This window comes from Gavialis gangeticus, unplaced genomic scaffold (assembly GCF_001723915.1).
Source record: "Gavialis gangeticus isolate Ggan-Ray unplaced genomic scaffold, GavGan_comp1, whole genome shotgun sequence".
NCBI lineage: Eukaryota > Metazoa > Chordata > Crocodylia > Gavialidae > Gavialis > Gavialis gangeticus.
The window spans coordinates 173468486-173481596 of record NW_017729022.1 but is presented as its reverse complement, the minus strand read 5'-3'; the positions used below and the strand labels follow the sequence as shown (position 1 = coordinate 173481596).

At 42.0% G+C, this 13111-nt stretch overlaps 1 protein-coding gene across 11 annotated transcripts in view; it reads left to right on the top strand.

Moving 5' to 3' along the window:
• ENAH (enabled homolog (Drosophila)) overlaps window positions 1–13111 on the top strand; it is a 258824-nt gene that overhangs the window by 237534 nt on the left and 8179 nt on the right. For 7 of the 11 annotated variants that reach the window (XM_019516522.1, XM_019516521.1, XM_019516520.1 and 4 more), the window contains 2 exons: window positions 1336–1398; window positions 9593–9671. In XM_019516522.1, coding sequence (XP_019372067.1) covers window positions 1336–1398; window positions 9593–9671 — 142 coding nt within the window. The remainder of the gene's footprint in view (window positions 1–1335; window positions 1399–9592; window positions 9672–13111) is intronic. The other 4 variants (XM_019516524.1, XM_019516525.1, XM_019516531.1 and 1 more) reach the window with 1 other exon arrangement.

Below are 13111 nucleotides of genomic sequence, written 5' to 3'. Positions count from 1 at the left end.
GCCTTCTAGCACCTTTTTCTTATTTTCAGAAACCAGGCAGGCTCAAGCAGTTGATGACTTCTTTAGTCTTGAGACAACATCCTTGCTTTGTTTTCTCTCACTGCTAATGCAAGCAGTCTTTGAGATTTAGTGGTCTGTGTTTGATAGCCAATGACATAGAACCCTTCAGGGACAGATTTCCACTCCTGAAGCAATTGTCAGAGTAAAAGTAGAAGGGTCAAAAATGGGGTTATTTCCGTTGGTGTTTTTTTCCTCTGCTGTTTTGTTAACACCATATCTTGTATGAAACCAGGTTTAACGTTGTAGTCTGTGCACAGAATCTGAACTAGGTTTTAAATGTTTGTTCTACCTGTTTCTATGGCTATGACTCCCATACGCTGCCTTCTTTTTTTTAAAAAACAGCATTTATCATTGTGACTACTTCAGTTAGTTGAGCTGTAGAACTGTCATTTCTTATGAACAGCTTGTGACCTGCGTGAGTGAAGCTGTGCTCAGAACAGTCCTGCGAGTTATTTGTAAGTCAGGACTTGGATTTCACATCATGAAAATGCTTCATCAAGATTTTTATGTACCTTCTACAACATCTAACAAGAGATCTTAACATAGTTTGGAGTGTCCATAGCCTTTTAGTTATATTTTTGAAGGATTCATCTATTAAAACAAGAATTTTTTACTTCTGGCCTGGAAAAGTATTGACAAAGTTTATTGTCCACATAACTAAGTGAAGACAGTCTTTCACTGTTTCTTTTATTTAAAGTCCCAAACCCATATCAACATTTAAGAAGTGTCACCTAGATGTCCTTGAATACATTTAAACCATTTTAGGTTTGACACTTCTGCCTCAGCAAGTAATTTCTGCTGGGAATTGTCTTCATGTAGGTCTTGCTCTCCAGAATCAGTCATTGAACACTATTGCATAAAGCACATTTGGCCATTTGGTTTAATGCTTTGCCATCAAAGCTTATTTTTCAGGGAAGAAAATTCTCCTTGAGCTGAAATTTGTCTCCAGCCTATGCAAAGAGGGCATGAGTCACATAGGAGGATTGGTGGAATGTTTGAAAAAATGATAAGCAGAATTTTCTATCTTTGGTATCCAGGGAATTAGTATTCATGGTAAATATATATAAAGCACCTACTGTCTTATTTAAAACAAAGCTTCTCTTATTTAGGTCTGCACTTCTAAATTAGTTAAGCATCTTTCATTTGATAGTCCCTGATTTATCTGATACAGTAATTTTCTGAAAGCAGTCAGTTACACTATAAATCAGATTAAAAATGCATATAGCTTAGCTCTGTTACATAGCTTGTTAAGTTAGTGTTTTTCCCCCTTCATAGACGGGAATCTCCATGGAAAAATCTGATTGTTTCTGAAAACAGGTCCTATGATTCGTTAAACAGGTATCATCCTGTTAGGATTTGTGGTTTGGGGTTGTTTTGGTTTTGCTTTCATAACCAACTTTGATTGTTACAGGGTTGAGCTTTTTCTACATAGATTGGTAGTCACCATAGACATATGTGATGTATGACCTCTTGCATGGACTGTCTCTCACCCCCTAGCACCTCAATTTACATTTCAGTGACTGGCTTTCTTGCATGCATACCAGCCTCTGGCTTCTTTACTATTCATTCCATGAATGCCACATGTCCCCAGAGGCTGCGGGGGCATGGTGAGCTCCCGTAGATGTCAGCGGCAGCGTGGTGGCAGCAAGTGGGGAGCTCCTGCAGGCGACCACAGCGCTGTTGGTGGTGGGGGGTGTGGTGCTGCTGGTAGCATCGGCGTCAGCCAGCTGGAATTGTGGGCTGCGCTCAGGCACTGCTGGCAGTGTTGGCAGTGCATTTTTGCAGGGGGTGCATGTGCACCCATGTGCACCCCCTATGCATCTCCAGTGATTCATTCCATCCAGGAAGACACACACACACCAACTGCAGATGCTTCCTCAGCCTGATGAAGGGTTTTTAAACCCAAAAACTTGCTAAGATATATTTCTCCAACTATTCAGTTGGTCTAATAAAAGATATCAGATTGACCCAAAGAACCTTGTCTGCCTGTGTCCTTAGACCAACATGGCTACAACCTATACCCCTTAATACAAACAAGCGATATAAGTTTTGCTTTCAGAACCTTGAAGTGCACTTTAACAAACACCCCTGCACCTATCTCCTTGAAACTTGGCAGGTTTCATGCTCTCAGAAGGGGCTACCATACCTGCTGTTTTCATCTGAATCTGCAAAAAAAATGACAAAGTTATAGGTATTTTAGTGATTCTCCATTATAGTCTATGGCTGAATCTCCAAATCAATGCTGAATCTGAATTGCCGAATTGAATTGGGACAGTGACTCAAATTGCTGTCCTGCCGAATCCGAATTGAATACTTGTCGCTTCACACAGGCCTAGCATCTGTTATCCAGAGCATTAGTTTGATGGTTCATAAAGCACCCAGTGTTCAGATGTTCTTTAAGAAAGTGCCACACTTGATTTTTGGACAAAATGATTAGTTAAGATGCTGGCTGTTGGTATTTTCAAATCAAAGAGTGGTATTATGTTGTAGAAAATTACTAACGCAAAGTTCTCAACTTTTTGCCATATCTTTTGCAACAAAACGTGTACTATGGTGACTACCTGTTCTTTTGTATAAAAAGTTCTGCCACTATCTGATTATCTTGGGTGGTGGTATTTTGCATGTTAGCATGAGTAAAATCTATCTTGCATGTGTAAATCACATTTTCTTCTTTTGTTTCGAAGGTGGCTTATTGAGCTAGTAGGTAATGAACCAGTAATGACCTCAGGGTACAAAGGTTGGGTTGTCTTTTTGGCTACACTTTCAGTGATTGGTAGTTTCTTGTAGCAGTTTCTCGTAGCCTGTTATCCTTGTAAGTGTGGAAAATAAGAGAATCAAATAGTTAAAGGGAAACTGTTAAGTTGTTTGAAATTTAACAAAAAATTATCAGACTTGGAAGGAAATTAGAGTTCCTAGATCAGGGGTATACAAAATAGTGGACTCAGCCAGCAGCCGGACTCCATTTCCCAGTAGCCCTTGCCTGTGCTGTTGCAGCTGGTTTCCATGGAGACCTCAAGAGTGGCAGGGCTGTGCTGGCTCAGGGCCAGGTTTCCATGGAGACTGCCTCAGTAGTGCTGGCAGGACGCATGGCTGGGTGGGGAGTTGCTTCAGCCAGGGCCATGATCTTGCGGTGGTAACAGTGTGGCCCAGAGCTGAGACAGAGCCATGATCCGCTGCCTGCATGCCCCTGCCTGGGGTGCGTGGACAACGGACTGCAGTTCTGCCCTGGCTCCAGCCTGTGCTGTCAATGCTGCAAATTCCAACCCTGGCCTTGGAGGAGCTTCCAGCTGCATGCCCTGCCAGTGCTGCTTGGGCCAGTCTCCATGGAAACCATGGCCCTGCTGCTCCTGGGGTCTCCATGGAAACAGGCTGCAGTGAAGTGGGCCGGGGCTGCTGGGAAATGGAGTTTGCTGCGCGCATCATCTGGCCCACAGGCTGGATTTTGCCTGCCCCATCCTAGATTTTGCTGGATGAACAACCTTTCCTGGAATGGACCAAGACATCCATGAAAGAATGCACTCTTCACATGGAGAATTTTCCTCCTACAGTTCTCAGGCAGATAATTACAATGTTGGCAGGAGGTGACAGAATTTGGTTAGGGGAGCAAAAATAATGTGATATTAATAATGTTGGTGTTTCTTACAGTTCTAAAACAAAAGGACTGGGAAGTTTTTATTTTGTAAGAGCTACATTTTTCCATTAATGTATGTTCCTGTCTTTATTCATCAGTAGTTGGGAAGCATGTTATCGGTCTCTGACTGGAAAAATTGCACTGGCTCTTTCCAGGGAGTGGTGTTAGTCATAAAACAAGGCACTGTATGTGAAAGCAGTGGAAATGCTTTCAATATGCATTGAAAGTGAAGTACGTGGCATATGGGTGGAGAGGGAGTGTATACAATTCTTATTGTATGGAAAATTCCCCTTTTAAAAATAAAAATACTTGTATTTATTTCTAGCTTTCCAAGACACACATTCTGCTGCCAGATTCTGCATGCTCTTTCAACATTTTCAGATGTATGATAAAGCAACAGTTGTTGGCAAGTTAATTTTCTAAGTTTGAAAGGATTCTCTCATGCCATAGTAGAGCTCAATATCTAAAGATTACAACAGACTTATAATTGGCTTGTCATAGCAGTAACATGTACTATGTAGCTTTTTATGGGTACAAGATAAACTATATTTTTCAGCTATTGTATAGTTACTTAACTTCTCTTATTTTCTAGCATTTCATTGGCTCCCATTGTTTTTAAACGTATAGTCCATTTTTAATTTTAATGTGGTCAGCTTCAAATAATTTGAGAGATTTCACTTTTAAATTAACAGCCAAACAAAACTAATACAATTTGGCTGCCACAGTCTGCTTCAAGGGTTTTGCTTTTGAGAAAAGGTGAAGAAATTCTAGTATTTTGGTTTATAGATTTCATAGACATTAGGGCTGGAAGGGACCTCAGAAGATCATCGAGTCCAGCTCCCTGCCCAAAGGGCAGGAAGTCAGCTGGGGTCACAGGATCCCAGCAAGATAAGCATCCAATTTGCTCTTGAAGGTGTTCAATGTAGGTGCTTGAACCACCTCCGATGGCAGACTGTTCCAGACCTTGGGGGCTCGGACAGTAAAGAAATTCTTCCTTATGTCCAGCCTGAAACAGTCTTGTCGTAGTTTATGACCGTTTAACGTGTCTCCTCTCATGAATTTGTATTTTGGGTAGGAATGAGTATTCAAATAACGCAAATAAACAAACATCTCAACCATCTGTTCCAGATGTTTTTAACCTTTCAGCATACTTTTGTGTATAAGATATTACAGGGAAAATCCAAGTTTTGCCTAAGAATACGTAAGTTTGAATAGCTTCTATAATATCAAATGTTCCATGCAGAATGAATACGCAGCCCATTCCACCTCAATAGGTGATATTTTAATTTCCCCCCCCTTCGGTTAGATGTTTTTTTAGTCGGCTTTCTGTCCATTTATAGTAGTACCTAAAGGTGAATAGAACATAAAGCGTGCTGTCCTAGATACTGGGCAAATGTTGTGCGATAGATAGTCCATATCCCAGAAAAACTTACAATAATGCTTTGCATTTTTTTGAGGGCAAATACAGCTTGTTTAGGTTTGCTTAAATAGAAAGTAAGTACAAAGGCAAAAGGAGGAAAGCTGGGCATTCAGAGGAGGGAGATATAAGGTATACTTTCTTCTATTTATAAATCAGTTTTTAATGCCACCCAAATGTTCTGACTTTGAACAGATGGACCTGATAGGTGAACTGAGATATATCCTGTCCCATGAAAGAAGTTAAACTCTGTTGCTGGACCTTCCTAGTCTGTGGCTCAGACGTCCTCAACTAAAGTAAATTTAGGCCATTCCTTAGGATGACAAAAATAAGAGAAACAATGCTTCTTACCTTTGCTACTAAATGTAGCACAGCATGGAGTTTTTTTATACCTTAAAGCAGGGACAGGCAATTATTTCGGGTGGAGGGCCACTTACTGCGTTTTGGCAAGCCATTGAGGGCTTCATGACAGTTGGCTGGGGGCAGATAAATACTACTTTTCTAAATTTTTTAGGGGCCCTGCGGGCCGGATAGAATAGTCTGGTGGGCTGGATCCATCCTGTGGGCCGCATTTTGCCCATCCCTGCCTTACAGACTAACTGAATCAGAGCTATATAGCATAAGCTTTCATGAGCGTGAGCTCACTTCATCAGATGTTGTGAAGGGACATGTACAGGGCAGTGTATAAAATGGAAAAAGTGATTTGAATATGAAAGACAGGAGGGGAAGGTGGGGGGCAGTGCTGAAAGAGGCAAACAAGCAATAAACTCCCTAGGGACAAAGGAGTCAGAAAAGCTCTGCCCTCTCATTCCCCTGATATATCTAAGGTACATCAACAGTATCATCATGTGGACACATGGCAACAAACCTTAAGGAGAAATTTCACCAGGATTTTAACAACTTCCACCCTTCCATCAAACTAATTCTGGAGTACTCCTGTAATGGAATATAGGTTATATTGTGATAGTTTTGTGTTAACTATGTTCACGTTATATTGTATGACTTAGTTGACCTCATTAACATGTGCACAGAGAATGAGAGTTAAGTGTTTGGGCTGGCTATGTGCAGAATGAGAACAGGTGGACCTTAGCATCCATTTTGAATGGCTGAAGCTTTGAATGGCTTTGACATATCAACAAAGGGGAGACGCCTGACATACAAGAGGTGTCCAGAGGAGAGAGAGATGACAATGGGAGAGCAGGCTGGAAGCAAGCACCCTGGCAGGTCCTGTTGAGAAGTCAGGTGACTGAAGCAAGTGGAGAATCTCTCAGGATATTCATGGTTGTGCAGGTTAGATTGAGGATGGAGGGATGAAGGGGCAGAGAACCCTACACATACGGCTTTTTCCCCAGTAAATGCCTGTCCTGAAGAGACAGTCTGCTGTGGTGCTGGGGAACTGTGCATTGTTCTGGGTCATCCCAAAAAGAGGTGAAGTCCTTCTCTCAGGCACGGAACTGGATGATCACTCCTGCAGTCAGCGCCACTGAGAACCAGGGAAGGCTGAGAGACTGAAAGTCCAGGGTCTCAGAGTGGGAAGGAGCTCAGGCTGTCCCCTTGCCCTAGAAGCCAAGCCTGGACCATCTTCAAGGGGTACTCTCAGAGACCAGACAAGACTCCAGCAGTCCTGAGTAAACATTCTTGGAGGGCACTCCATAAAAAATCTACCCAGCAAATTCATTTTGTGGGTACCATGGTGAAGGTTTGCAGCGGCCATGTTGCTACCACATTGTATTAGAAACCAGTCACCATGCTACCTTCATGCTACCAGTTTTCATCCTAAGCACAGCACTAGATCCATCATCTTACAGCAGAGTTCTGGACTGGGATGCACAATTTAAGGATCTGGAGCAGGGTTTCCTACAATTATAATACAATTCCCAAACTGTTCTTGCCAAAATTAATGAAGCTAGATTCAGACCTCGCTCCAGCCTGCTACAATATCAACCCTGGAAGAAGGGCAACAAAATCCCTCTGGCTTTCATCTACAACCCCTAGCTTGCATACCTTGGACACATCATTAATGACCTCCAACCCTTCCTGCAAACGACAGCCATTTCAAATTAGCCATGAGGGACAACCCTAGTCTTGGCTTACAGATTGCCCCCCAACCTCCAAATAGCATCTCTCAAGCAACAGGCTGAATATCTCTCATTCTTACAAGGGCACAAAGCCTTGTAACAAGCCCATATGTGCCTCCTAGGGATTATAACATCCAATGTTCATTCACCTATAATTCTACCAATACCATACGCACCTTCACCTGTTTACAGTGCCTCTCTGCTATCTACATTGAACAAACTCCCTGGATGTTCCATTGCTGACCTCAGAGTAGCTGTTCTTAAAACAGCAAAACTTTAAAAACTAACTTGAACAGGACATTGCAGAGAAAAGAAATCCAGAGACTGGACTGTGTTCAGTGTGGTCTAAACAGGGATTATAGATTCTTATTCCATTACCTGGTGTATCTTATTCAAATAAGCAAAAAATCCACAGGGGCAAAAGGGGTCAGAAAATCTCAGTACTGCATCCCTCTTGCCTCCTTCCCTTCCTATCTTTTGTATTCAAATCACTCACTCCATTTTATGCACTGATCTCACAGCATCTGATGAAGTGAGCACAGGCTCAAGAAAGCTTGCACCATATACCTCTGATTTAGTTAGTTTATAAGGTGCAAATGTTCCCTGCAGTCGACCTCACTTCAGGTTAACAGCGCTATCTACCTCTCACAGCATGACAGAGGTACAGAGCCTGCTGTCTTCTAGCCAGGTAGGAAGGCTCTTTAAAGTAATATGCCAGATTATTTCTAATATAAGGAGATGAAATTTTGAAATTGATGGGGTGTGTGTGCGCACGCGTGTGCGTGCATACATTTGAAGCCTAACCAGGGTTAGTGGAGAAGGTAGTATGTATTAGAAGGCAGGATTTTAAAAGTAATCACTGCATGTGAATACATGAACTGTTAACAGCAGCACAGGGTAAACTTGCATGGAAATCTGGAATTTCTGATTAGGTGACTATAGTTTTGACATTCAAAAGACAAATGAGGCATTGGAAAAGACTCCTGGTAGCAACCAGGATAGAAGAGGGCAGGAGATACTTGTTCAAGGCACTCTCTTACCTCCCAAGGCTCATCTCTAGAGCTTCCTGGAGTGACTATTCTACATGAATCATGGCCTGTTAGCCGGATTATTCTAGGGCCTGTAAGGCTTGAAGTATCAAGCATGCTACTACTTGGGAATTGCTATCAAGTTTCAAAAATGCCTGGGACACCAGTGGAAGTTAATGAAAAAGTAATGAGGAGGAGTTTTGGCTTCATCCAAAACATTTTACCTGTTACCCTTTTATTACCATTGTCTCCTTTCCCCCTGTCCCTTCCTCACCCTAACTCCAAGGTACTCTCCAGATGGCCAGGGTTACCCCAGCAGCATAACAGATGCACCTAATCTTGTGCTTAGCTGACAGGCAGTGTCTGTATGGAAGAGGACAAAACAGGTAAATGTGGAGAACTTACTGACAAACTCTTAAGCCAGCAGTCTTTGGCTTTTCAGAGCTGCAGGACAGAAGAACCCACTCATGTCCAAGGTGGACTACTGCATTGACCCTGGATGCCACTTCTCCTTGCCCCATAGTTGTGGTATAGATGTAGCTGCCCAACCCCAGCACAGTTTGTTGTTGCCCAGCCCTGGTATTGGCACAAGCAAAGCCCCACAATAATGAAGTCTTTTGGCTCTGTGAGCTCGATCCAGTCCATGGGCTGACCCCTGCTCTAAGCAGGCTGTGTACTAAAGACTTTTTGAAAATACATGCAGGAAAAATGTCAATGTGAGAGAGTCGTCTGCAAGCCTGTCTTAACATAATGCTTTCCTCTGAAACAGGTAGAAGTGTTAGAACTGCCAAACTAGCATGAGTGGTATATCTTGCAATCCTTTGGTACAGTCTTGCAAGCATGTACATTAATCCTTAACAGCCTCTTTAAAGGCTAGCTCACATACTGCATATTGCAGGATGAGTGTAGAGCCATCCTCAGTCAGGGGAAAGTCACCATGACAGTACATTTTAATGACCAGTTTCCTAAAAAAAAAAAAAAGAAATACATGAAGGACTTCAAGTTAAGCTCAGAGGCAACACTTTTCCATGAGTTGTAGAAAGGAAAAATCAAAGGTAAAAATAGCTTTACTTGTTGAATTGTAAATGTATTGAACTAACAATTCATTATATATTAATACAATACTTGGTAGTTCCAGGCTGAGAAAATGCCCTTTATTGTTGGTTTCCTTTCTATATGTACAACTTTGATGTTTGTGGGTCTGACTGCATCTTTGAACAAATCCTATTTTCATCTCTGTTCTTTAAAGTTTGATATGCTGTTACTATTAACAAAATAAGTGAGTTGTTTTCGTGGAAATGTCTGCTTTATAATATGTCTCTATACAGTATGGTAATTGGAGACCTGTAATACATTGTCATCTTCTTTTGTTCTACAGACCAAAATCTACACCATCGGGGCAACCCAGTGCCAATGGAGTTCAGTCAGAAGGGCTAGATTATGACAGATTGAAACAGGTATATAATACAATTCCATAGGAACCTTTCTAGAATTGGTAATAAGAGCACCTCTGAAGATCTTAACAGCAGCTCTTAACTAAACATAAGATTTTAACTTTGCATTATCTCCATTAATAGTTATAATTTTTCAGAATTGTTTAATTATTTGCTACTAGTTGTAATTATATAATGACACATATAGTACATCCAGCAGTATAGTTTCAAGATACATTTAACAGATAATGAACATTGTTGTGTGTAAAATATGTCATTGTGGATCCTATTACTAATATGTCTACACCAGATGAATGTGAACTGTGCCTTTTTTTCTAAGTAGTAATGTTTGGAGCTAAACATGTACCCAGTGCTGCCTATGTTCCTGTGTGAGAACATAAAAGGCAGAACAACTGTGACTGTCCTTCAGCTTCTGCTTACCACCTGTGTATCAGTTTGGCGCATGTCCAATCTGCTATTCTTTCTGGAATTTAAAACAAAGACATTTGGAATGAGTATGATGAAAACATCCCTTTTAATTACTTGATTGATATCACAAAGAGCAATAGGACAGAGCTATTTCCCTGTACAGCAGCGATGGAGAGGGAGGTTTTGTGCCACCCACCATCATGTCAGGCTTGAAACCAAGAAGTTTTAAGCCCTGTCCACCATGCTGTGGTATTCTGCCCTTAATTGATGGGCACATCTCTTGCCTGCCTTGTCACAAATGTAACAAGTCTTCAATCTGCCATTCTTTTAATTCCTCATCTGAAAATAGAGATGTGAGCTTTGAATTAAATCTGTGATATCAGTCTGTGGAAGTCTTCTGGACTTTGAAAGGATTGAACAGAATTGGAGAATCAAGCCATAGCAAGTACCATAGTAACCAGGCACCATGCACGTAGGTTCAGTGGAGAAGACAGTCCTATCAGTACCAGCGCCAGGATCTACACTGATTCCAGCACCACCATAACTGACTCCAGGATAAAAACTGAGCATCCATTTAATCTTCTTAATGAAATGCTGAATGACAAATCTACTCTAAGCACAGTTCATTGTCCAGCATGATAATCCTACAAGAAGAATTCCCCTGAAGATGAACCTTCCAAACTCATTGACACTGAGGTCTAATGAGCAGCAAGGGATGGATTAAAAAAAAGAGAGGCTGTAGTGCCAGTACTAACAGAGGTATCTATATTTGTACCAGCATTGATAAATTAACTTATTTTGGTGCTTAGATATGCCTTAGAGAAACTGTTATCTTCTCTTGCCTCAGAACCCAGCCAAATTCTAATACTGGTAGCCTTGGCAACAGGAATGTCTTAAATGGTACCACCTTCCTAGAGATAAATTCCTCTTAACCATCTTCAGTTCAATTTTGCATCTAGCAGGGAATCTCCTGTCATGTTAGAAAGGAACCCTAGAGGAACATGCACAAGCTACTGAATGTTCTTATATCCTTTCTGTCATTAAGAATTGCCCTCCAAATTAATGAAGACATATTGGGCCTAGAAAACTTTGGCACCTGAAGTCTTTAGAAAACGTCAGCAGGGTTTCTTGTAGAATCTGCAGTTCAAAACTGGGTACACCAAAGGTAAGGCTGCCAAATAAATTAGCCCTTTTTAGTCAGAAAGTATATCGATCTGCCCTCCTTCCAACTTCATATTATAAAGTGCCAGGCCTAGTTCATAAAGTAGTTTGTTGATGTGGGAAATAATAACTCCTCCTTTTCAGTTTTAGCTTGCTTATGGTTTTGGAGCAGAGCTGAGCAACACCATCAGACAGCTAGATGGCAGTGAAAGCAGTACTAAAAACATCAATGAAGTCTGATGTAGCTAGTAGGTCTATGCCCACAGCAATCATGTTATGCCTCCTGGTCATAGGAATCTGGTATTCCAAGGAGAATGTCCAAGAAACTATATATAGAGACATTACCCTCCAGAGGAACAGAGCTTTTCAAGAGCAAGATGGTTGAGTCGCTTCATTTCCTCAGGGATTTGAAGGCTACTCCTCTAGGGATCTCCACTCCAGCACTAAACTGTAAGCACATCTGAAACAGCACTTGCGAAGACAAAGGATGTCTCCTTTTTCCACAGTTACCATCTGGGAATACTCATCCCAAAAATAATCATGTTAAATCAGGAAATGCTTGTTTATTCTTATTCTATCATTCACCATGCTTCCTTTGAAACAAGTTTGAAAGGGTGGTAAACAAAGTCAAAATCAAGCCAAAGCTGATCATTATAAGTCCTTTCCCCCTCCCATCTGGCATGGTCAGAGGTTACAGCCAGTAATTAAGTCCTGGAGGTTATTGTCCAGAGCTATCTTATCCATTTTGGCTGTTGTCTGATGGTGGCACAAACCAGGAATCATTGCTGGCTACCTTCCTTCTGCAGGGGGGTAAGTTCTGGTTTTAATCTTTCCCATCAATTGTACTAATGCCAAGTTTAATTATTGTGATACCAGACCACAGACATCTTAGTAGCTCCTTCTTTGCCCAAGTGGTTTTGGCTGACCAGTTTTACAGATCTCTTTGGTCACCACTCAGGCATGTTACCTGTTGAACTAGGGCCAAGTATTCCACCCAGTTTCTGTGTTTCAGTAACTTGGGTGGAACGGACAGTTTATCTTATGTTCAAGAAATCCTGCTGCAGAGCAGGACAGTTTCTTTTCCAGTTAGCAGAATAAGTTCTTAGCAGAGTCTCAATATGGGGTTTCCAACACAGTCTAAATCCTGATGTATGCCCAGTTTTGAAGATGCTTGACTTGGTTACAGTTAAAATCTCTGTACCTTTCTTCAGCTGAATCAAATTCCTCTTGCAAGCAGTAGCTGGTATATTATCAACTGATAGTCACTGACTTTTCTCATCTGATAGTATACAAGTTTCTCCCAAACTTGATTATAAAACTTGCTTCAGCATAGAACAGGGGTTGTCAAATGGGGGTACGCGTACACCTGGGGGTACTTGGGAAGGCCCCAGGGGGTATGCGGCAGCGGCGCAGAGAAACAGGGGTACTTGGGAAGTGGCAGCATGGTGGGGTGAGGCTGCCACCACCATCCATCCATTACTCTGTGTTGCTGCTTAGGGGAGGGGGTGCTGATGGCCAGCTGCATGTAAAGCCGGTGGCACACAGATGCAGGGATACTTGGGCATGGGAAAGCAGTGCCTGGAGGCAACATGGTGTGTATAAATGGCAGCGGTAGATGTGTGCAAGCCCCCTGTGCCACCGGTTCCTCATCTGTCAGGGTCCCCTGCTCCCTAGCTGGCTGTCAGCCCTACCTTCCCCCTGCATCCAGATGGAGTACCCACCAGAAGGTACCCTGCTTTTGAGCCTTTCTTGGAGTGCTTCATCTATCATCTCACCCTCAGAACAGTCTTGTGGCCTTGAAGCAGCCAGGAGTGTGAGAGAGCTTTAGGCTGTCATGGTGGGAGTCTTCATATGTGTTTTCATTAAAAACAGGT